The 25,505-nt window shown below is 45.7% G+C and overlaps 1 protein-coding gene across 1 annotated transcript in view; it reads left to right on the forward strand.

Moving 5' to 3' along the window:
• The window catches only part of POLA1 (DNA polymerase alpha 1, catalytic subunit), a 329,365-nt gene that overhangs the window by 15,535 nt on the left and 288,325 nt on the right, over positions 1 to 25,505 (forward strand). The window contains exons 5-15 of the mRNA XM_055123017.1: positions 7,418 to 7,533; positions 7,975 to 8,037; positions 8,930 to 9,022; positions 9,453 to 9,540; positions 9,820 to 10,021; positions 10,115 to 10,290; positions 16,858 to 16,970; positions 18,405 to 18,521; positions 20,278 to 20,352; positions 21,239 to 21,377; positions 22,033 to 22,187. Coding sequence (XP_054978992.1) covers positions 7,418 to 7,533; positions 7,975 to 8,037; positions 8,930 to 9,022; positions 9,453 to 9,540; positions 9,820 to 10,021; positions 10,115 to 10,290; positions 16,858 to 16,970; positions 18,405 to 18,521; positions 20,278 to 20,352; positions 21,239 to 21,377; positions 22,033 to 22,187 — 1,337 coding nt within the window. The remainder of the gene's footprint in view (positions 1 to 7,417; positions 7,534 to 7,974; positions 8,038 to 8,929; positions 9,023 to 9,452; positions 9,541 to 9,819; positions 10,022 to 10,114; positions 10,291 to 16,857; positions 16,971 to 18,404; positions 18,522 to 20,277; positions 20,353 to 21,238; positions 21,378 to 22,032; positions 22,188 to 25,505) is intronic.

Here is a 25,505-nt window from a genome sequence, read left to right on the forward strand (position 1 = left end):
CCAGTCCTCAGTCCCTTGGCCCAACTTCACCCTCTGAAGCACGGCCAGTCTTAGAAATCTTTATGCCATGTTTCATCACCTTTTACCCACAAATCCGCACTTTGTCCATCCTGGGGAACCCCATAAATCTTGGAAGAGAAATGGAATTCTGCAAGTAAAGGCTTTATTTATTTAGTTATTTATTGCTTTTTTGGTCATACCCAGCGATATTCAGGGGTAAGTCCTGGCTCTACACTCAGGAATTACTCCTAGTAGTGCTTGGGGGACCATATGGGATGCCGGGAATTGAACCCAGGTCGGCCACGTGCAAGGCAAATGCCCTATCTGTTGTACTATTGCTCCGGCCCCTGCAATTAAAGATGTAGAAGCAATTGTAGAGTTTTGTCAAGTGAAAGGTATGCTCTTTCTGGAATCAATACAGTCCCTGGGGTATTTTCAGATAGAGGAGACAGTATCAGCTAGTTCCAAAACATTAACTAAGACCCAGTGAAGAAAGGTCAGGAAGAAAAGGAGTAAAGCAAATCAAACCAGAAATACTAAGTAAATGAATTCTTACTTCAATATTCACTTCCAGTTTTCCTGTTTCTTTTTGTCCTTCTAAGTTCTAACCTACAATGGCGAGAATACAACCTCCTTGTGAAGATTTTCTTGGTCTTTAAACTTCATTTAATCTTTTTATTGATCACTGTATCTCTGTCATCCTGTTGTTCATCGACTTCCTCGAGCGGGCACCAGTAATGTCTTCATTTGTCCCTGTCGTGTGCTAGTGTAGCAGTGTCGTCTGCTCATTCCAGGAACACGAAGAGCACGTTGTTGTTACTGTTTTCAGCATATTAAGTACGTCACGGGTAGCTTGTCAAGCTCTGTCATGTGGGGAAAAATATATAAAATTAAAATAAAGAGGTCTCATGGTCACTGCTCCAGGAAAATTTGTGTTGCTCTTTTCCGGGAGCTTTTTTTTTATAGTCTCTGGATCTTGGCCATTGATGAGATTACATGGCACTGGAGGGAGTTTGTTGGTGTGTGACTGTTAAGCTACTAGAAAACTGGGGATCTGGGTGGAGGAAGCCCAGTCCTGATCTGAGCAGTCCTGATCTCAGCCACGGGTCCTGCATATCTGGTTCCTCTGTCGGTTCCTTCATGGGTGAGGCTTGTCCAAGCATGTGGAGAGTGGCCTTGAGCCTGGCTGTACCTTGGTTCTGGAGATTTTTGGCAGCCGGGGCTCTGCTTGAGGCAGATACTCCTTATTAATTAGAACCCACATTTTGAAAATTAAACATTCTGACCATTACTGATCTGTTCTCAGACTTCTTTAAGTGATCTTAGAAAACTAACTTCTTAAAATTGTCCCAAGGAGTAATTTCTGAGTGCAAAGCCAGGAGTAACCCCTGAGCATCGCTGGGTGTGACCCAAAAAGCAAAACAAAAAAAAAAATTGTCCCAAATGTGCTATAAGCCCAATTAGTCTTTGCTGCTTGAAAAAAATATTTTTTTGAGCCACACCTGGTGATGCTCAGGGGTTTCTCCTAGCTCTGTGCTCAGGAAATACTCATGGTGGAATTACTCATGGGGGTGCTTGGGGGACCACATGGGATGCTGGGGATCAAACCCAGGTTGGCTCTGTGTAAGGCAAGCACCCTACCCACTGTACTATAGCTTCCGCCCTGAAAAATACATTTTCAGTGTGGAACAATATATATAAAAAAATTTATCAATAGTGATAGTAAATTAACAGTGTTTGAAACCATGACCATTAACTACTAACAAGCATTTTATTCCTAACCAGATTCACCAAGCAGTCGTTCGTCCAGTCTTCTTTCCCCTAATCTCTGGCAACTACTCCTCTGCTTTTCTGTTGCTATGAACTTATCTATTTGAATATTTAATATATCTGAAAACCACACGGCACTTTAGCTGGTGTCTGGCCTCTTTGATTTAGCATAGATTTTTCAGCTCATTCATACTATAGCACCTGTCACTCTTCTGGTCCTTTTTATATAGTCAAGTAATGTTCCATTGTGTGGATAAAGCACAAAGTCGTGCCACTTGTCTGTCAGTTGGCATTTGGGTTCTTTTCACGCTTTGGTTTCTTTGAATTGTGTGGCTACGGGCATTCCTGGCAAGTTTTTTTTTTCTTTTTGGGTCACACCCAGTGATACTCAGGGGTTACTCCTGGCTCTGCATTCAGGAATTACTCCTGGCAGTGTTTGGGGGTCCATGTGGGATGCCGGGGATTGAACCTGGGTCGGCCGCGTGCAAGGCAAATGCCCTACCTGCTGTACTATTTCTGTGGCCCCCTTGGCAAGTTTTTATTTGAACAACTTTGCTTTTCATTTGTTGTACTGCCATACTTGGCTCTCTTTGCGGACTGCTTCTGCCTCTGCCGGGAGTTGCTCCCCATAGTGTTCCGGAGATTAGCCTCAGTCTCCTGCGTGCAGTGCATCTGCTCTAGCCTTTTGAGCACCGGTTTTCAATTTCTTTTGATCTCTACCTGGTAATGGGAATGGATGTATGTATTTTTAAATTTTCTAACACGAGGTCTAATTTGTATAGAAAATCGTGTCCTTTATATTTTTTCATTTAGTAAGATTCTTAGGGGTTGGGGAGATAGTACAGTGGGTAGGGCCCTTGCCCTGGCACATAACTGACCCTCGTTCGATCCCTGACCACAGGAGTGGTGCTTGGGGACCACATGGGGTGCCGGGGATCAAACCCGAGTTGGCCATGTGCAAGGCTAGCGCTCTGCTGTTCTAAGCTCCACATTTGGTCCTTCAAACACCACCAGTAGTGATCCTTGAGCACAGACCTAGGAGTAAGCTCTGAGCACCCCAGGATATGGCCCAATTCTCTTTCCCAAATAATTATTTATAAATGTATTTTTATGCGAACCAAATGTTTGGTTTTTGCCTATATTCCTTTTGAGTTTGGGAGCTTCCTTTTATTATCAGGGGAGTTTTTTTTTTTTTAATCAAGAAAACTTGACCTCTGCAGAATATTTTGTAAGATTCTTTTTCTGTTTTGTAATTAATTTGTTTCTGGTTTAATTAAATTGATAATCCCTTAATTTTCTTGCAAATGGATCTTGAATCACAGACTCTCCCCACACTGTTGTTGCAAAGGAATTTGCCTCTCTTTTACTTTGGGGTCACATGTGGCAGTGCTCGGGGCTTATTCCTCATTCTGTGCCCAGGGCTCACTCCTGGAAGTACTCAGGAGATCATATGTGGTGCTGGGGATCGAACCCCTATGTCAGTGATCTGAAATTGCCTTTTTAATTAGAATAATTGAATGCTTTTTTTTGCTTTTTGGGTCACACCTGGCGATGCACAGGGGTTACTCCTGGCTCTGCACTCAGGAATTACCCCTGGTGGTGCTCAGGGGACCATATGGGATGCTGGGATTAGAACCTGGGTCGGCCGTGTGCAAGGCAAATGCCCTACCCGCTGTGCTATTGCTCCAGCCCCCCCCCGAATGCTTTCTTTTTAAAAATAATTTATATTTCTTTTTTAGCTGTGCCGGGTGTGGCTCAGGTGCGACTCCTGGCTCGGTGCTTGGGAGGATTGCCCCTGGAGGTGTTTGGGAACCATGTGGTGCCACTGAGTGAATTGGGCCCCCATGTTTCAGCTTTTTTAATATAGACAACACCCAGTGGTCCAGGGGAGAGGCTGGGGTTCACTTCCAGTAATAATCTTGACCGGGACATGTGGGTATCAGGACTCAACATGTGACCATATTCCGGGGCCACCAAGGCAATGAATACCTCGTGGCTTGGGGGACCAAGTTGTTCCCGGGATGGAACCTGGGTCCTCATGCATGCCAGGCAGGTACTCCATCCCTTTGAGCCATATTCCTATTCATTTTTGAAAAATTTTTATCCAATCCATTTTCATGGTTATGCTGGTTTACCTCGTCACAGCGAGTGGCCGATAGTACTTTTAAAAAGTCCTTTTCCCTCAGTGATAACTGAATCCATGTGTATTGCATGTTCAATTTGCAGACATAGTTGATTCTTTTTCTTTTCTCCTTTTTTTGTAAAGCAAGATAGTTTTTGTTGAAATTTATTTAGAAGGATGGGAGGGGAGAGAAAGAGAGAGAGAGTGTTCAAGAGAGAACACAGGCTTCTCCGGAGTTGGAAATAAAGCCAGCATAGAAACCCAGAGGCATGCAAGTGAGACACGTGTTGAAGGGAGAACCTGGGGGTGAAGTGCAAACCTTATTCTTTTCCTTAACTCTTCCATCTGGTCTGTGTATTCTTCTGCCACTGCCACATTATTTTAACTACAGATTGGCAGTGTTTTTTTTTTTCAGAGGGAGGAGCATTGACTTGGGCCACACCTGGCTATGCTAAGGACTTAACTCCTGGTTCTTTATTGAGAGAGCATTCCTGGAGGTGCTCAGGGGACCATATGGGGTACCAGGGATCGAATCCCAGTGTATCATGCAAGGCAAGTGCCTAACCTATTGTGTTATCTTCATGGTTCCTGTTCTAGGATTTTTTATCATGAATTTTTTACTTAGGGACTTGATTTTCAGTCATGATCATACTAGGTTTTCAAGCATACAGTATTCCAGCACCAGTCCTACCACCAGTGTTAAATTCCCTCCACTAGTGTCCCCAAAGTTTCCCCCCCACCTCAAGCCTGCCTCCTTAATCGGCACATTTTTAAGATTAATCATTGTAATTTGGGTCCCATGCTTCAGTACTGATGTTTAGATATATACCTTTACTACACCTTTACGCCACCAGTGTGCCTGGGGCCTCTGCCCTCTGCATCCTTCATCCTTGATTTCTCTCCTTCCCTGTTTTCATTTCTATAATCTAGGGCCAAGGGTTTACCTCACTTTGGTACCTGGTGTTTCTTTGCCAGGTGTTTCTATAGAAATAAGTGAGATCATATGATATTTGTCTTCTCACTTCACTTAACATGATATCCTCCAGTTCTATCAGAGTTGTAGCACATTGTGTGGTTTTTATCCTTCCTTTCAGCTGCATAGTATTCCATTTTGCCTAGACACTATGTCCAATCATTTCCTGTTGGGCATCTAGGTTGATTCCATATCTTGGCTGTTATGCTGAGTGCTGCAGTGAATAGTGGTGTATGTTTGTCCTTGAAAATAAATGTTTTTGTGTCCTTGGGATAGATACCAAGAAATGGAATTGCAGGGTCATATGGAAGCTCTATTCTCACTTTTCAGAAAGACCTCAGTACTGTTTTCCATAGGGGTTGAACGAGGCAGCATTTCCATGTCTGGATGAGCGTTCGTTCCTTTTTCTTCAAGTCCTCACCAAATCGAGTTTTCCTAGTCTTCTTTTCTTTCTTTTTAAACAATATGTGCCATCTTTACTGGTGTGACATGAAATCTTGTCTTGGTTTGGATTTTCCTGATGATAAGTGATGATGTGCATTTTTTCATGCACCTATTGGCCGTCTATATGTCTTCTTCGAAGAAGTTCATTTCCTCTCCCCACTTTTGATACCGTTTGTGAGATTTATTTTGGTTGATCTTAGTGAGTTCTTTATCTTGAATATTAATTTGTTGTGTAATGTGTTGAGTGCAGATATTTTTTCCCATTCAGTTGGATGTCTTTTAGTTTTAGCCCATGTTTCTTCGGCTGTGTAGAAACAGTTTAAAGTCCTTGTTTATTTTGCTTCTCTTGACTACTAGTGGAGCCATATCATCAAAAACACCTCTGAATTCTAAATCTTGGAGCATTTTACTTTTTGCAGTGTATTTTTACATAGTCTGGTCTATTTTTATATTGTGAGGTCTTTGATTCACTGCAAGTTGTCTTTTTTGTTTGGTTTGTTTTTGGGCCACACCTGGCAATCCTCAGGGCTTGTTCTTGGCTATCTGCTCAGGAATCACTCCTGGAAGGCTTGGGGGATCATAAGGGGTGCCATGGATTGAACCCAAGTGATCTGTGTGCAAGACCAACACCAAATTCGCTGCACTATTGCTCTGACCCCTGAATTGACTTTTGCAAGGTGTGATACTAGGATTCAGTCTCATATATTTACATCTGGCTCTCCAGTTCTCAGCACCATTTGTTGAAGAGGCTACCATTACTCCACTTTTGTGCTTCGCCCCTTTTCCGAAAATTAATGGAACAGATATGCGGGAGTTTGTCTTTGGATATTTAATTCTACCTCATTGTCAGAAAGCCTATCCTTATTCCAGAACCATGCTGTTTTAATCACTATAGCTTTATAGTATAGTTTCTCATTAGGTGATGAGATACCTTCCTTTGAATTGGGTTTAAACTTTTTATTTATCTTTCTGTTTTTTTTGGGCCACACCCAGCTGTGTCCAGGTCTTACTCTTGGCTCTGCACTCATTTTAAATATTGTACAATATTTCTTTCTTCTTTTTACCACTTGATCCTCTTCAACTATTTCTTCTATCCCACTGTCTGCCTCTGGTAAACCACTCTCTGCTGTCTATATCTATGAGCTTGATTTTCTTGGGTTATTTGAATTCCATGTATCAGGGATCAAACTGTATTTGACTTTGTCTGATTCATTTCATTTAGCATCATGACCTTAATGCTCATTCATGTTGTCACAAATGGCAATTTCCTTTATTATGCTTGAATAACATTTCATTATATGTAGACCACAATTTCTTTATGCATTCATCCATTGATGGACATTTAGCTTGTTTTCATACCTTGGCTTTAAAAGGATTTAAAAGCTTTTTATTAACACTCACAGTTGTTATTATACAATTAACCCCTTTTAACTCATTCTGATATTTAACTGGTGTCTCGTCAGTTTTTATAATATTTGCCCCAAGTTTTCATGTATTAAGTTGGTTTTAAAGATTCTTCCATGTGTACCTCTATTATAAAGTCTCATGGTTTTTTGAATTGTTAACATTTTCCTTCCACAGTTTTCTTTCTTTCTTTCATTTTTTTTCTTTTTGGGTAACACCCAGTGATGCACAGGGGTTACTCCTAGCTCTGCACTCAGGAATTACTCCTGGTGGTGCTCAGAGGACCATATGGGATCCTGTGAATCGAACCCGCGTCGGCTACGTGCAAGGCAGAATGCCCTACCTGCTGTGCTATTGCTTCAATCCCCTCCACAGTTTTTTTTTTTAATTTATTCTTTTATTCCAAGGTTTTCTTATACAGGGGCTGGAAAGATACCACACTGAGGTGGGTGCTTACCTTGCACATGGTTAACCCTGGGTTTGACCTCTGGCACCACGTACTTTTCCCCCTGAGCACAGCCAGGAGTGATCCCCTGAGCACAGAGCCAGGAGTAAGTCCTGAGCACTGTTGGGTGTGGTTCAAAAATCAAAATAAAATAAAACAAAATAAAATTTCTGTCTACAGAGAGGAAAGTAACTAAGCTTTTGGATTCCCATTTTGAGTTTTGTTGGGGCATGTTTCTGAATAATTTCTACTTCTACAGGAAAAGAGGGTAAAGTACCCCATACAGACAAGCGGAAGGTAAAGAAGGCTGCCGTGACAAAACCGAACAATATCAAATCGATGTTCATTGCTAGTGCTGTGAAGAAAGCTGCAGATGTGAGTTTCATTTTTTTTTACATTCTGTCTTTTGTGAAGACAGTGAAATATTTGATTACATGTAATAAGTACTCAGTATCTTTGAGCCCAGATAGTTGGGTAATTGTTTTCCAATTTCAGTCACTAAGTTGGGTGGAGGTACATGAAGTGGTTGGAACATGGGATTAAAAAAAAAGAAAATCGAACAGAAAAGCTAAACTGCCGATGTTAAATTTTAGTGATAAGCAGGAGCCACTTGCAATGAGGCCAAAACTAGTTCAGGGGACCTCAGTTTCGGGGTTATGTGTACATAGGTGGTCATTGAGGTCTGTGAATTGTGGCTGAGCACCCAGAGGCATGGCGGGGGACTGGCTGGCTGGGTGCTTCCTTTCCCAGACATGGTCTGGGTGAAAATTGTCAAGTGCAAGCTTTCCTTACTCTCCCCTGCTTCCTGTTCGGCAGAAAGCCGTCGACTTGTCCAAGGATGACCTGCTAGGTGACATTCTGCAGGATCTGAACACGGAGGTGAGTGCATTTCTGGGAGTTGTGAGATATGCAGGGGACAGAGTTCTGAAAAGCAGGTCATGGACTGTGCAGAACACACAACTAACTTCAAGAGGTCAAGAAAACTCAGGGGCCTGTGATGCCGCTCAGTGGTCGAGCCAAGCCTCGCAGATGTCAGGCCCTGCATCCCATCCGGGGTCCTGCAGAAAACAGAGGGGTGCGATGACAACACCCCCTCCTCCCGACACCACCCTCCCCTTGGTGTCTTTTCCTCATTTTGGGTGTGTCGTTTGTAGCTGTTTCCAGTTACGCGATTAGGTAGCGAGGGGTGTGTTTGAAGCGGTGAGAATACTCACACGAGTCAGTTCTGCCAGTGCACTCCTTTTACATGCAGTTGCCGCAGTAAGTTGAAGCCTGTCAGTCTGCTCCATCAGGCACGCGATTCTTGCCCTGAATTCCGACTTGGGGGAGGATGAGTCAGTGAATCACCCTGCTAGAGCTCCGCCAGGCTCAGCTGCACTGGGCCTGTGCAATTTGCTCATTTCACTTAAAGACAAAACTCCTTGGAAGTGTTAACTGCTTTCGATATGACCTGTGGTTAAAACTCCCACCTCCAACACCGTCGCTGCGGCTTGACAGTCTTTTTAGAGGTACTTTCTGGGAGGCGAAGGGGAAACTCTGCTAAGTTTTAAAAAGGAAAAAAAACTGGGGAGGGCTGGATTCAATATCTATTCTGGATTTCCAGCCAGTCTGTAGCATTGTTGCTATAGTAACTGCAGTGCATGAGCGTGGATCATTGAGGGGAGCCGGGAAGGAGAAAGATGCTTTGCCTTGGGGGCCTCAGTGGGTGAAGAAATGTACTTTTTCTGTCTTGCGGTAAACCAAGCAAGGCAGTGAATGCCTGTCCTTTCAGTCACCGCAGATAACTCCGCCGCCCGTGATGATGCTGAAGAGGAAAAGATCGAGCGGTGCCTCACTGAATCCTTTTTCTGTGCCCACCCCCAAGGTACTGTGTGTGGAAATACCTTGAATCTTGATTTGTGTCATCGATCACTTGGTTGCTTTTCTGTGTGAGGGACATGCCTTTGATTTTTGTTTCAGATTTGGACTCCCGCTTTGCAGTACAGTTTTCCATATTTCAAAAATAGCAGGTGTCTGCTTTTTTTTTCCCCCAAGTAAATTTTGTAGTAACTAGTATGTGTTATTATAGGTATTAGAGTTGTGCCAAACGCAATAATTTTCCCTCTGGAAACAAGTATTTTTTAAGTGTAAACCCAGGTAACAGTAAAATAATTGAAGCTGTTCCATTAATCATACACAAAATCATTTTGTAAATGGGAACTGTCATTATCTGTGGTCAGGCTAGGACAGTTGTCTATTTTTAGAATGCTGGTCTACCTGACTAACCATTAAAATAAAACAAAACCCATTTTCAGGCAACTCCCTCAGGAAAACTTGCTGTCTCAAAATCCCCTGTCTCAAGGAAGGAGCCTGTGCCGAGTCCCGTTCCTCAGAGCTGTGCGGGTGAGTGTGCGGTCGGGCGGAGGTATAGGGTGCAGAGCCCTGTCAAACATGGCGGCCCCAGGAAGGAGGAAGTGGAGGCGATTTCCAAGGCATTGTGATAGCAAGTGCAAGTGTGCAAGATTGGAATTTATAGCAGCGAAAGTTAAAAGCATCCAATTTGGCGATTAAAGAGAAATGCAAATAAAGTGTGGGAAGGGGGGTGGTGGCGCTCTGGCGGGCGGGGAAGGCTTTGTGCTCCCTGGCAGCGGGCCCTGATGGGAATGTGTAATGATGCCTCAGGAGTGCCATCGCCGCCGCCGCCGGCCGTGGGCACAGACGATGAGGCGCCAGGGCCGATGGATTTCGACGATGGGGACTTTGACGAGCCCATGGACACGGAGGAGGTGGATGACGTGGAGCCTCTGGCCACCAAGACGTGTGATGCAGCGAGGGAGCCGGCAGAGCGGGAGGCTCAGGAGGCTGACCCCGGGGACGGGCCCGCGTAAGAGCGTCTCCGGACTCGGCCGGCACGTGGTGGGTGCTTCGGGATCCTGCCAGATTTTTGAGGGATTTGTGCGAAATCTGATTTCTGCAGGGCAAGTTTCCTCCCAGATGTTTCCTGTTGGGCCCTGGAGCAGGCGGATGACAGCTTCTCCACCCCGGAAGTGCAAGTGGATTCCAGTCAGCTCCCGCTGGTGAAAGGGGCAGACGAGGAGCAAGTGTTCCAGTTCTTCTGGCTGGATGCTTATGAAGATCCGTACAACCAACCGGGTAACCGAGGCTACGGGAGTCGGGTCTTTGATAGGGACCAGCGCTGTTGCTGCCTTGGTTCAGGGATTGTGATTGGTCTGGGCCCTGCCCCCTCGCCCTGGCACGATAAAGGGTCCATGCCCGTTCATTGTAAAGTGCATGGGCCTCCTGGTGGGTGGAGAAGAGCTACGGCGTGGGTAGATCGTAAAGTTGCTGATGAGAAACAGTGTGTGTGGGTTTGGGATGTCCGTTTGTAGTTCCCACCGCATCTGAGGTTACTGGAATACACTTCAGATCGGGAGGTTGAGACCTGGTGGTGCTCACAGCTTATTCCTGGCTCTCCACTCAGGAATCACTCCCGGCGGGTGTCGGCATACAGGGTTCCAGGGTCAAACCTGGGTTGGCTGCATGCAAGGCCAGTGCCCTGCCCAGTTGAAGTGGAGCCATCATTCACTTCCTTTGTTCAGCTCAGTGGGCACCTGTCACGTGCTGGGCACTGAGATGAGGCGAACACACTAGAAACATTCACTGTCCTGGCGGGGCTTTGGGTCTAGAGGATGGGAGTTACACAGTAGATCAGGAAAGTGGATAAATGGTGTGAAGGCGATTAGTTGGGGGATGACCAGGGAAGGCCTGACTGAGGAGTCTGTGCCTCGAGCTACAGGGAGAGTGTGTTTTCGGCCTACGGCATTGAGGCTAAAAAGAACTGCATGATCGAGGGGCTGGAGCGATAGCACAGCGGGTAGGGCGTTTGTCTTGCACGCGGCCAACCCGGGTTCAAATCCCAGCATCCCATATGGTCCCCTGAGCACTGCCAAGGGTAATTCTTGAGTGCAGAGCCAGGAGTAAACCCTGTGCATTGCCAGGTGTGACCCAAAAAGAAAAAAAAAAGAACTGCATGATCTTAACATGCCAATCAGATAAACATTGGGAGCATAGGAAGTTGGAGAGAAATGCAAAAGCCAGAAAATGAAGGACCGTGCAGGCCACATTAGGGAGTTTAGATCTTCTCGGAGTGGTGGGAGGTGGTAGAGGATTGTCACTGTGGCAGGGTGGTCACATGGCCAAGCTGACATTTTGACAGGAACCCTCTGGTCTGGAGACTTCCTGGCGTGTATGTGTGTTGGGGCCTGGAGTGGGTTGGCGGGGGGATGTTGAGGCCTTGCAGATCAGTCTTCCCGGAAGTGGGTGCTGGTCCTTTGCGAAGTGAATTCATTTGACATGGATTTTTGATGTGAGCTTGGTGGTGTGATATGGTGGATGGCAGAAAGGAATCAGGGATGTGTCCCCCATCCTCTGAATGTGCCAATACTGTGACTTCTGACGCCCAGAAAACCTGGAGGCCCTCTACTTCCCCTCTGTTCCCCTTAGGGCCTATCTTCACCTCGGGGCTGGCCTTATCACGGTCAGTTGGACAATGCAAAAGGCATCCTATATTCCCAAAATAGTCGCCGCCCCCCCCTTCAGCTCCTTTCATAGGAGCTGAGGGGAGAGGTCAGTGGTGTCTTTTTCAAAGAGGTTTCCTGATGACTAGCCGGGGAGAACAGAGGGCGTCAGCGGAACTGAGTTAAGCGTGTGCCCAAGAGGCAGCACTCACTGCCAGGTGTGAACGCCCGTGTTGGCCTTAAAGAGGATCCGTTGCTGACTTCCCTTGGAAATCTGTCAGGGGCCGGCGAGAGTGAGGACAGGGGTGAAGGTGCTGGCCTCGCTTCCTCGGCACTGCGAGGAGTGACCCCTGAGCACAGAGCCAGGAGTCGCACACTGGGTATATCCCCCTGACATCTGAATGGCCTCTCAGCGGGGAGACGGAAACCTTGATAGGCTTCAGTTTCATCAAATATTGAGGCACTCTTGGTTAGCCACATGGGTAGCAATTTGCCATGTGTTGGTTTTTTAAAACTTATTTTCAATGTTATTTAATTTTCTTTTGGGGGACCACGCCCAGCAGTGCTCAGGCCTCGTTCCTGGCTCTGAGCCCACAGATCACATCTGGTGGGCTTGGGAGACCATGTGACATGCCGGGCATCAACCCTGGCTGGACCATGTGCGAGGCAAGTGCCCCCTAACTGTTCGACTGGCACTGGCTCACATGCTGGTTTCCTAAGATCTGGACGAGTCTTGGAAATGGCTTCTAACCTTAGTTAGGCAGGGCGAGATGATTTCCTCAGTCCCTCTCACCTCAGGATGTCTGTCCCTCTTAGGAGAACGGGGTCACATGAGTCTGAGTTCTTTGCCCTATGCAGCCCCTGGTGCCCCGTTGTCTGCACTCTGGGGTGGCATGGCAACTGTGTGGCGTGGGGGTTGCTGTCTCAGTGCAGCCCCGGTGCAGGGTAGAGCTGGATTCTCTCCCTGTCGTGCTCAGTGGCCTCATTCAAACCTGAAACATCAGAGCCACCCGTGATCTTGTTTTTCCACTTTCCTCAAAAAGTCATGTGAGGGGCCAGACTGATATTACAGCCGGAGCGGGTGTTTGCCTTGCATGGAACCCACCTGGGTTTGACCCAAGCACCCCCATGAGTAATTCCTGAGTGCAGAGCCAGGAGGAACCCCTGAGCATCACCGGGTGTGACCCAAAAAGACAAAAAGCCCCCAACAAAGTCTTGGGACAGGGCTGGAGCAATTGCACAGCGGGTAGGGTGTTTGCCTTGCACGTGGCCAACCTGGCTTCAATTCCCAGCATCCCATAGGGTCCCCCGAGCACCGCGAGGAGTAATTCCTGAGTGCATGAGCCAGGAGTAACCTCTGTGCATCGTTGGGTGTGACACAATCACTGTCATCACTGTCATCCCGTTGCTCATCGATTTGCTTGAGTGGGCACCAGTAACGTCTCCACTGTGAGACTTGTGAATACGCCATGGGTAGCTTGCCAGGCTCTGCCATGCGGGCGAGATACTCTCGGTAGCTTGCCGGGCTCTCCGAGAGGGGCAGAGGAATCGAACCTAGGTTGGCCGCGTGCAAGGCAAACGCCCTACCTGCTGTGCTATCGCTCCAGCCCAAAGTCTTGAGAGTTTTCCCCCCACGAAGAAGGCATACTGTCTTCTTTCTTCTCATGGCTCCCACCCCTCAGCCCTTGCCTCGCCAAACCGTGGCCGCAGCCTCCTAATCAAGCCCCCAGCTGGCGGGCTCCCACGGCGCTGCCAGGGGTTACTCGGGGCGGGAGGGGGGGGGGGGCGCTCTGAGTTGTCTGCAGTGGCAGCTGCCTGCAGAGGAACTTCTCGGTCCTTAGCAAGTCTCCGGAGCCCTGTCCAGGCCTGGGGGTGGGGGGTGTACCTGGGGCATCACACATTTTCTAACTGAATATACCAGTTCCTGGCACAGCCCATTGTCCTCTAGAAGTTTTCCTCGTCCTCCAGACTCAGAGCCCTTCCTGGAGCCCCCCCACCCCCCGCCCTTTACCGTCATAGCATTTGTCATTATCGAAACTCCTGGAGGCCTGGGAGCGCCGATGCGTTTTCTGCACCCGGCCCTCCGAGCAGGCATTGATTGGCAGGTGTCCTGTGAACGTTGGTCGCCACAAACTGCGTGCACAGTGGTCCGGGCGTCTTGTAGGTCCCGAGTTGTATTCATTCCTGTGACTGAGTGTGCCTGGGTTAACCTTGTCCCAGAGCAGGTGACAGGGTAGCACAGAAGTGTTGCTGGTGGGCGGCGGGTTAGTGGGTGCGTGGTGTGCGGTCCTCATAGAAAGCATCAGATTGCTCATCGCAGTCGCCAGGGAGTACTACCTGAAACGACACCACTTTTTCCTATGTGAAAATGAGTTATTGTCACCTTCGGTGCACTGGTGGATCCTTTTATTAAAAATAACCAACAAGCACTAGTAGCTTTTCAAGCTCCCTGCCCTCTTTGCTAGTCGCTGGCCAAGCAGTGCATTCAATGGGGATTTAAGCATTTTTGTTTTCCCCAGTTGCTGCTGCTGTTGTGACAGTGGGCGTGGGGATGGGGTCACAACTTAGTGGGGCTCCCCGGATTGCTTGATTGGTTGCAGTCCCAGTCAGTGCTGCCAGGATGGCACTGGGCATGTGCAGTGGTGCTGGCCATGGGGCTTAAGGTCTCATTCCTTGCAGCACATGCGTTCTGCCACTGAGCTGTCCCCAGCCTTCTAAATCTATTTTTATTTATTTATTTATTTATTTATTTATTTATTTATTTATTCATTTATTTTTGGGTCCACTCGGTGATGCACAGGGGTTACTTCTGGCTCTCCTCTCAGGAATTACTCCTGACGGTGCTCAGGGGACCATATGGGATGCTGGGAATCAAACCCGGTCGGCCGGGTGCAAGACAAACGCCCTGCCCACTGTGCTATCGCTCCAGCCCCCCAGCCTTCTAAATTTAAAGTTTAGATTTAAATTTAAATTTAAGCATTTTTGTTTTCCCCAGTTGCTGCTGCTGTTGTGCTTTTTAAAGTCCCTAGCTTTAAAGTTCAGTGTCTGACCCATTAGCTCTATTTCAGGTGCTCAACAGCTACCTGCGGCTGGAAGCTACCACATTCCTGGATCGAGCAGACACAGACATGCGACATTTCTCTTATCCCAAAAATCCTTCCCTCGCTCCCCACCCCCCCCCAGCTCCAGGAATAAGGAATATAGTATTTGAGGCTTTCAAGCAACCAGTGTGATGATGACGGTCAGGTTCCTGGTTCTAATCATTGTGGCCTTTCCAGTTGCCTAGGGAAATGTTTGGCCTTTGAAAGAGGCACCAGGCTGTTCCCGACCTGTCCTCCGGATACTCGTGCTGGAGAAGGCTTCAGAGACCGACTAGTTATTTATAGAGGAGGTAGCTGGGACTTCATGGGGCAGAGTTCTGGATTTCTCACCCCGCCCCAGTCTGTCCCATTCTGTGCCACTTCTCAAGTTGAGTCCTCAGTAATTGATGCCAACGGGTTAAATAAGATGGCTTATGAAAAACTCCTTCAAATCTCAGAAGGTTGAATGATTTTGTCGTGATAGCTTGCAGGTAATGATCACTGAGCCTTGGTGAAATCAATGCTGCTAATAAAAACGAAGTACTCCCAAAGACCCAGTTATTGTTTCTCAGTTTCTTGCAGATTCTAAGTCAGTCAGTTGTTGCTGAATGCTCCATAATTATGAAAAGAACCTTGCTCTTTGCATATGGGAAGAGATCCTGTCTTCATTACGACTTTTTCAAGGTTGAATAATCCTGACTGCACCTGGTTTCAGCTAGTAGTAACTTTGGGGGGAATGTAATCTTTGTTTACCATGATCTTTTTGTGGCAAATGAGGCATAAACAGTGTCAAATGTGTTGCATGAAGTGTGATATTAGTTTGACTGTGAAATGAGCTATTTGAATCTTTGAATCCAATATTAGGGTCTTTATTTTTCTTCGCATGGAATTTTGGTGGTTTTTTTTCCCCCGTCTCTAACTGTTGTGAGGATGACTTTTAATTTTCTGAGCTACTGTGATTTTTTTCCTTTTCTAATCACTCTCACAATCTTTCCTCTTCCCCCCCTCCCGCCCTGCCTCTTCCCCCACCCCAGCTGAAAAAAAAAATCACACAACTCTTGTAAGAATTTTAATCATCTGCAGAAATGAAAATTTTTAGCTGGTCTTATTTCTGCTCAGATGAGTGACAAAAGGAAGCACTGCTGAGCGATCTTGTGAAATGAGTAATTGGCCTTGTGAACAGTAGCCTTTATGTGTGCCAGAATTTTCTTACGGTCTCGGATAAGTGAACGTGTTGAGTGGCTGTGTCGATTACTGCTATCCAATTATTCACGGTGCCCAGAATTTTGCTGTGACCACCTCCTGGGTGGGCCACCCAATCTTTGGCGATCCTTTCTCGATGGCTAGTTTTACTGCACAATGACTTAATGACTAGAAAGGTTTGGTTTGCACTTTGTGGCATAGGTTTCTGAGGGTCCCGAAGGAGTGCTCCTGCTGATTTGGATGCTAGGCCGTTTGTTCGATTGAAATGGGAGAGGAAGGAGCACCGTGAGCATTGCTGAGCCATATGCATTAAGTAGCCCGTGAAACTGGAGCTAACAGTTGAGTCCTGTTTGGGGACATTGTCATGGGAGTAGATGGGAGATGATTTGTGTTTTTCTGAGGCTGACACATAGAAAAATGCGGATGTACTACTATGCCTAATTATCCGACTCTGTGAATGCTAGTTTGTATTGCTAAGTACAAGAGCTAGAAAGGAATTTAGTATTTCGTTTTCAGGTTTATAAGTGCTCACAAGAGGTTTAAATATGAGCTTTGTTGGATAATAGTCAGCTCTATTGGTTTCTTTTGATCTGGGAATCCTGGTGCTAAGGGAATGGTTTTCTGCACAGACTTAGATTGTTTCCTGAACGGTAGGGGAAATGTTGATGCCGATTGAGAATCGTTCTTTCCCCTGCCTGCCCAGTGGTCATAGAGTTTGCCATTGTGGCATTGTCATGTGGCCTAAGTTCTGAGGAAGGAAACTGTTCTTGGGGCGTGGGGAGCAGATACAAATTTGCTGTGAAAAAATGGACTTCCTGTGAAGGCAGAAATGTGCGGACACCTTCATTAAGCCTCCCTGTTCACCCTTTCATATGATGGGATTGCAATATTTGTTTTCTTGCGGTTTCCCCTGATTTTAGGGGTGGTGTTTCTGTTTGGCAAAGTTTGGATTGAGTCAGCGGAAACTCACGTGAGCTGCTGCGTGCTGGTGAAAAACATCGAGCGAGTGCTGTATTTCCTTCCCCGGGAGACGGTGAGTGACGGCTTTCTGCTTCTGAGGACTTGCAGTACCTCCCAGTCTGTTCCGCAGCCAGGCCATGAATTAGCCACAACTTGGATGCTTTCTATTTCTGGCTGCTTGAGAAATCAAATTAAACTTAGTATTTCAGTTTAAAGCTTGGCGGAGGGGAAGGGGGTCGGGGCACACCTAGTGGTGCTCAGGGCATGCTCCTGGCTCTGCATTCAGGCATGAATCCTAGTGGTGGGGTTGGGGGACCATATGGGGTGCTGGAGATTGAACCCTGGTTGGCTGCCTGCAAGGCAAGTACTCTGCCTACTGCACTATCTTTCCAGTCCCAGTCTTTCCTTTTTATAGAAAGTGTGCGAAAGTTTGAGTTTTAGTATATAGCTCTAAAATATGATCTGGTCTTTGGCCCACTTTTCATATTTTTGCTATACGGGCACCAGTACCATTTCCTCCCCAGTCATTCAGTGAGGTAAATTCCATCTGCTACTCCTTTGGGGAGGACTGGGAGGTTGGGCCACATCTTGTGGCACATGCGGCCTCCTCCTGGCTCAGTGCTCAGGGACGCTCCCAGAAATGCTTTGGGGATCAGTCCAGGGCCTCACACTTGCTGGACAAGTGCTCTGCCACTGAGCCACACCTGGCCCACTGACCGACCCTTTCTTAATTTTTTTTTTGCTTTTTTTTTGGGTCACACCCGGCGATGCACAGGGGTCACTCCTGGCTCATGCACTCAGGAATTACTACTGGCGGTGCTTGGGGGACCATATGGGATGCTGGGATTCGAACCCGGGTTGGCCGCGTGCAAGGCAAACGCCCTACCCACTGTGCTATCACTCCAGTCCCTGACCCTTTCTTATTGACTAGTCACGTCGACATGGCCCTCCCAAAGCAGCCCTACCCCTCTCAGCCACAGTGGAGCCTCTCATCAGGGTTTCCTGGTATTCTCCATCAGTTGGCTCAGTCATTTTTATCTCTGATCACTTTTAGGATGCTGGTGAGAGGAACTGGGCATTGGGTTTACTACACTCTGCATTTGGGGGGTTCATATATTTAAAACAAATGTTAGGTTGGGGGAGTCTATAAATCTTTTGTTTTGGGGCCACACCTGGTGGTGCTCAGGGCTGACTCCTGGCTCTGCGCTCAGGGATCACTCTTAGCATGCTTAAGGAAGTGTATGGGATGCTAGGGATTGAACCTGGTTTGGTCACTTGGAAAACGAGTACCCTACCTGCTGTACTTTCGCTCTAGCTTAGGTCTATCTTTTGGGTGGGGGGAGTCTATTTTTGGACTCTATATGAGTTCCCCTGTAGTACTGTTGTTAAAATGTTTAAATAGGTGAGGATGAAAATTGATTTAGTCTTGGAGTTCTGGTGGTTGAGAGAATCTCACATATAGATATTTCTCCCCCCTTACTTTCCTCCTTTCTCTGTGGGGGAGCAGAAAATTGATCTAAATACAGGGAAAGACACCGCATCTCCAGTTACAATGAAGGACGTCTATGCTGAATTTGATGAGAAAATAGCAACAAAGCACAGAATTATGAAGTTCAAGTCCAAGGTTTGTATTTGGCCATCATTTTTCCAGCTCCTTATTAGCTTGTTCATTTGTAGAGTTTTTTAAAGTTATTGCATATACCTTTTGTCCAGGATGCCTTTTGAGTGCTTATTCATTGACTGGAAATTTTTCAGTTTTGATCTTAAAACCAGTCTATTAGATTTGTAAAAAAATTTTTTTCTCTTTAAACAGCTTATAAAATGTTTGCTTCAAATGGAAAATAAATCAGAGCAAATTAATTGCTTTCAGAACTTGCCACATGTGTTGGCTCTTAATTCTAAGTGGAGAAGAAACTGTCCTGATCTTGTTTTCAATCACTATTGCCAAATTGGCTTGGTTGGAAGACTTGGGCAGTATCTTTAAAACTCAGACACTATGATGCTGTTTTTGATTGAATAAAAATTGTGTCTGCATGATACATATTGATCATGAGATTGCTTTGATTTTAGTGAGTCACTGATGCCTTTGTTGTTGCGGGACTGTAGCTCCTGCAGCATATTGGCTGTTACCAGTGATTGCCATAAAGGGCTGATTGAGTTGTGGAACAGAAGGTTAAGAGTCTTTACTTTGAGCTTTGAATTATGGCTGATGGATCCAGTCTCTAACATTATTTTTTATTATTTTTTTATTGAATCACTGTGAGATATACAGTTACAGAGCTGTTCATGGTCAAGTTTCAGTCATACAATGTTCAACACCCATTCTTCCACCAGTATATACATTTCCCACCACCAATGTCCCCGGCTTCCCTCCTGTCAACCCCTCCCACCTGTCTCTATGGCAGGCACTCTCTCTCTTTCTGTCTCTCTCTCTCTGTCTCCCTCCCCCCCACACCTCTCTCTCATTACAGTTTGCAATACAGATACTGGGTGGTTGTCATGTTTGTTCCTCTACCTGTTTTCAGCACACAGTTCTTATCCAGAGCGATCATTTCCAACTGTCTTTGTCTTGAACATCTTAGAAGCATACCGGTGGGGCGCATAGGTGCTAGAGCCAAAGCACTTGTGCCTTCTTACACCCTTTCTCTACTGCTCAGTGACTTCTGGGCCCTCGTTCTCTTCCTTTGGGACATAGGGCCCAGTTTTGTGCATTGATGGGAGGGTTCAAAGAATTCTTTTTTTTTTTCTATTCGGGTCACACTCATCGATTTTCAGGGGTTACTCCTGGCTCTGTGCTCAGGAATTCTGGCGGTCCTTGGGGTAACTATATGGGATGCCGGGGATTAGAACTCAGGTTAGCTGCGTGCAAGGCAAACACCCTACCGCTGTACTATCCTTCCGCCCTTCAAAAGTTAATTGTTATTTGGTGATTGAAGACTGTTTGGTACATAGCGAACACTCAGTCAGTGTGAACTGGAGTTAAAATACTTCTTCATATTTTTATAAGAAAATGGGGTTGCTTAATATCAAAGACTTGTACATGATTTCCTACATTACTGCTGTGAAAATTTTTCATCTTTTATGACCTGTCTTGCATGAAAATCTCTAGTTTGCTAGTATCCAAGGGGAGTTGCTTGAATATTTTGTCCCTGGTTATTGTAGTTCCCATTGAGAAGTAGGGGTGTCTTTAGTGAGCTTTCTGTCCCAGCTGGGTACGAGATTCCTGATGATTGCATACGGGGATATTCTTTGTATATATAATGCCTGTCTTTGAAATACATATATGTCTATGTATCTGTGAAATACACTTGTCTTTTATGAAATACACTTGTCTTTTAAATACCCTTGTCTTTTATGATTTTTAAAATCTCCATACCTAGATAGTGGAAAAGAACTATGCTTTTGAGATACCCGACGTTCCAGAAAAATCTGAGTACTTGGAAGTTAGATACTCGGTAAGTTAAGAAAATTCCCGGGTTTTGCATGAGAATGCTTTTTGAGTTTTTGAAAAATCTTCCCGAACTTTGCTCTGGCTTTCAATTGGGAGTATTGGCAGCTCTCCTCAAGCCCCACAGTTCACTGAGGTGGCCTTACCGTAATGAATAATTAAAATGGATCAAATTAATGTAAGTATGTAGGTTACCGTTGAACACTGCCTCTCTCTGCTTTCAAGTGCGCATCTTTGAATAAATAAGTTGAAACAGCGAGGCTGTTGGTTACGTGAAAAGAATGCCACGGGACGGAGTTGACACATTAGTCGGGTGAAGGGTCCCTGAGCAGCCAGAAGGTGAGCAGGAGCACTGTAATGCTGCTCTTGTTCCCACCACGGGCAGGGTCATTGCTGTGGGGGGACAGTAATGACCTCGGCCTTCACCTCCACTTACCTCCGTTGTGGTGTTTCCATCTCATGAGACGGGAACAGGGAAACTTTGAAGAAGTGTTTCTGACAGTGCTGATGGAAAGGACCATGGAAGCATTTGGATTGGGTCCCTCCCTTCTGCTTCCACCCTAATGGAGCAGTACTGACTTGGCTATTCTCTCTCAGTAAGGCACACAGAGCTCTGGATAGGATCCTCTTTTGGGGGAGCTTTTTGGCCTATTTTTCTTCTAATGGGTGTCATCAAGATGCATTATTTTGTCATTGTGAATTGTTTTTGTTTCCTACTGTGAATTGTTTTGGATTTCATTTGTGGCAAATTACATTTCATATATATCAAAGGGAGCTCTGCTGCCGCTTCACAGAGAGGTTTTTGTTTATTTCAAATATAGATTTTGGAAAATGTGAAGTAATAGTTTTAAACAAAAGGGTTTTTTTCCCCTTCTTTGCCTTTTTTTTTCCAGGCCGAAATGCCACAGCTTCCTCCGGATTTGAAAGGGGAAACATTCTCTCATGTATTTGGGACTAACACATCCAGCTTGGAACTGTTCTTGATGAATAGAAAGATCAAAGGACCTTGTTGGCTTGAAGTAAAAAATCCACGTAAGGGAAAATTTGCTTTCAGAATGCTAAGTAAATTGCTGATCAATAATGGTGTTTAGAAACGAAGTCAAATAATTGGTCTCTTTAGTGTTGTGTTGTCCACTCTTATGTTTTTCCTTCAAGTTTTTCTTTTTTTCTGCCAAGGGATACTGTGGAATTGCTTTCGTGCAATCCCTGGCAGCTTAGTGGGAGAGAGACCCCAGCTAGTCCATTGGGTTGTTGGGTTGCATTGTGTCGCTGTGGGTGTAGACTTCGGACACGTCCAGGGTGGCCTGGCTGACCTCAGGCAAGGAAGCCTCACTACCCCATGTGGCTGGTATGTGTGTGGTCCCTTACCTTATGCTTTCAGTATTTGCACCCTCTGCTGCTCTGATTTTCGTTTTTCTTTCCCCCCCAAACCTATTTTGAACCCTGAATTCGTTGGCAAGTCCATGGATAGCTATGGACCTTTTCCCAGGAAAATGAACACAAATACATTCATGCAGATTTGCATACAATTCAGTACGGTGGCATATTTTGGGTTAGGGGTTATAATGCATTCTTACTGGAAGATGGGATTGAGGACCATCAGTTAATCACAGAAGTCTTAATTATAGTTTTCTTTTTCTTTTTTTGAGTAAATGACTATTGATCTGTTTTCTCCCTTTTCTTTCAGAGCTTTTGAATCAGCCAATCAGCTGGTGTAAAGTTGAGGCAATGGCTTTGAAACCAGACCTGGTGAGTGTAATTAAGGATGTCAGTCCGCCTCCACTTGTGGTGATGTCTATCAGCATGAAGACACTGCAGAATTTGAAGACACATCAAAATGAGGTAAAGAAATAGGACAGATTTTTTTTGGAACCTCCGCCTTAGATGCAGTACTTGCCAAACTTAGCTCTTCTGCCTGGGAAATTGGTTCTTTTGGGTGGACAAAAGATGATTGATTCACTGGTGAACTCCATATTGGAGAAAGAACTGAAAAATTGAGGAAGGACCACATGTGGTGGTGCTCAGGGGCTCTCCTTGGCTCTTGCTTGGGAGTGGCCCTTGGTGGTACCTTCTGGACCATGTGCAGTGCTGGGGATTCCAGCTGGGGTGAGCTGCATGCAAGGCAAGTGCCTACCTCCTAAACTGTCTCTCTGGCCCTGAGTTGAAAATGTTTTGTTTTGTTTTGTTTTTTTGCTTTTTGGGTCACACCCGGCGATGCACAGGGGTCACTCCTGGCTCATGCACTCAGGAATTACCCCTGGCGCTGCTTAGGGGACCATATGGGATGCTGAGAATCGAACCCAGGTCAGCCGCGTGCAAAGCAAACGCCCTACCCGCTGTGCTATCACTCCAGCCCCTGAGTTGAAAATGTTTTAAAGACTTCAATTGCTGGGGTTCTTTTTGATTTTGTTTTTAATTTTTTTTTTGCGAATTTAACTTGAACATAAAATCCTCATTCACGAGTCATTCATTCAGCACTTAGTAAGATTTTGTCCCCCTCCTTTTTTTCTCCTGAAGTATTTTAAAGCTGACCTCAAATATTGTGTCATTTTACTCCTATGTATTTTGTTGTAGGATATCATGGTTGCCTAATAGCATTAACAGTGATTCCTTGATACCATCGGGAATATCTAGTTCATACTTAAATAAAACTTTAATTTTTAAAAAAATGTATTTCCAGAACTAACCTACATTATCAATTATTTGTAGCAGCTTACTGAAACTTTGGGTGGGAGTTGGGCCACCCCCAGCACTGCTCAGGCCTTCCTCTTGCTTTCGTGCTCAGGGATCACTCCTGGTGATGTTTAGGGGACCATGTGTATGACATGGTACCTTGGTTAGCCGTGTGCAAGGCAGAACCTTAGCCCCTGTACTTTCTTTCTGGCCCCCTAAAGGGAACTTTAAAGGTCATTTGAACCCAGAGATATTAGTAATAGAGGTCTACCTGGAGGGGATTATATTACTCAAAAAGATATATATGTGGATAAATATTTGACCATCAGAATCTTATATGAACGAATTAAATGAACACTGAAAATGCCTTTTAACAGGTGGTGTACTTGGATCTAATTATTCAAGAGCCATAGGTCACCTTTAATTTTTTTGTGCTGAAATTGCCTTTATTTATGTTTATTTTGAGGTCGGGGCAAGGATTTCCTAGCAATGCTCAGAGTCCAGGGGCCACTCCTGGAGATACACAACCTGGCGGTGTGGGTCTGGGAATTGGGTCCAGAGGGGCTGGGAGCCTGTGATGCAGGGACTTCGACTCTTTGACCTAGCACACAGCCAGCCCTTTGTGCTCTCTGTCTCTCTCTCTATCTGTCTCTGTCTCTCTCCCTCTCTCTCTCCTCTCTCTCGCCTCCCAAGCCTCAGATGACCCCAACCCCCTCCTACCTCTCCCAGGAGGACTTTCATTGGTAGTTTGGCCAAATTCCTGCTTTCGGTATTTGTCTGCTCTGTTGTGGTGTCACTGGACTGATTCCTCAGCCCTGGGGTGGGCAAGCTGACCTGTGCGCAAATGTGGCTCACCCCCCTGATTTGCAGATGAAGTTGTGGTTGGAAGACAACGTGCCCTTTTGCTTATCGATTCTCTGCGGATGCTTTGTACTAGAGCAGCAAAGCTAGTCACGGCAGAACCCAGGAGTTTGTAAGGCCTCCGATGTTTGCACTCCAGGCCTTCGTGGAAGAAATGTGCTGCCTTTGCTAGGTAGTGCTAATGGATTGATTTTTGATCCAGACTCTGCATCTTTTCATCAGGCACGTGTCTGGTTAAAGCACTGCTGGTTGATCTGATTGATGAATCAGCTCACCACTTTCTCATCTGGAGTTTTTAACCTGGGCATTGCTGATACTGGGCTGTTCTCTGCATTCTGGGCTGTTTTATTGGTTTGGTTTTGCAGCCACACCCAGCTGTGCTCAGGGAACACTCCTGGCAGTGTTTGGGGGACCATATGGGTACTGGGGGTCAAACCTAGGCCAACCGTGTGCAAGGCAAGCACCCTACCCCCTGTACTATCTCTCTGATCCCCTACGCTTGTTATTTTTGATGCAGAAACTTGTTTTTTGTCAGCGGAGGTTCTTTTTGTTTCCAAATCTGTTAAACATTGCTGGGTAAGTTTTTTTTTTTTTAACAGCAGTATAATGGCAGTAATTTTACCCTTTTTTAAAAAAAACGTGTATTCTGCTGGTGGGAATGCCGACTGCTCCAGCCCCTTTGGAAAACAATATGGACACTTCTCAAAAAATTAGAAATCGAGCTTTCATTTGATCCAGCAATACCACTTCTGGGAATATGCCCTGGAGAGGCAAAAAAAGTACAGTCGAAATGACATCTGCATTTATATGTTCATCGCGGCACTGTTTACAATAGCCAGAATCTGGAAAAAACCCGAGTGCTTGAGAACAGATGACTGGTTAAAGAAACTTTGGTACATCTATACAATGGAATACTATGCAGCTGTTAGAAAAGATGAAGTCATGAACTTTGCATATAAGTGGATCAACATGGAAAGTATCATGCTAAGTGAAATGAGCCAGAAAAAGAGGGACAGACATAGAAAGATTGCACTCATCTGTGGAATATAAAATGGCAGAGTAGGAAGCTAATACCCAAGAATAGTAGTATATAATACCAGGAGGTTGGCTTCATGGCTTGGAAGCTGGCCTCACACACTGGGGGCAAGTCATCCCAGATAGAGAAGGGAACACCAAGTAGAATGTGATTGGAAATCCCAAGTGGGGAGGGAGATACACGCTGAAAGTAGACTAGAGACTAAACATGATGGCCACTCAGTACCCCTACTGCAAACCACAACATCCAAAAGGAGAGAGAGAGAACAAATTGGAATGCTCTGCCACAGAGACGGAGTGGGGTGGGGGGGATGGGATAGGGGGGTGGGAGGGATACTGGGTTCATTGGTGGTGGAGAATGGACACTGGTGGAGGGATGGGCTCTCGAACATTGCATGAGGGAAAAACAAGCACGAAAATGTGTGAATTTGTAACTGTAAAAAAAAACCACGTGTATTTTGGTCTTTTAATAGGAACTAATAGATGGCCACAGTTATTGGTGATATGTTTGGGAAATAATTTGTTTTTTTTTTTTTTTGCTTTTTGGGTCACACCTGGCAATACGCAGGGGTTACTCCTGGCTCTGCACTC

This window comes from Sorex araneus, chromosome X (genome assembly GCF_027595985.1).
Source record: "Sorex araneus isolate mSorAra2 chromosome X, mSorAra2.pri, whole genome shotgun sequence".
NCBI lineage: Eukaryota > Metazoa > Chordata > Mammalia > Eulipotyphla > Soricidae > Sorex > Sorex araneus.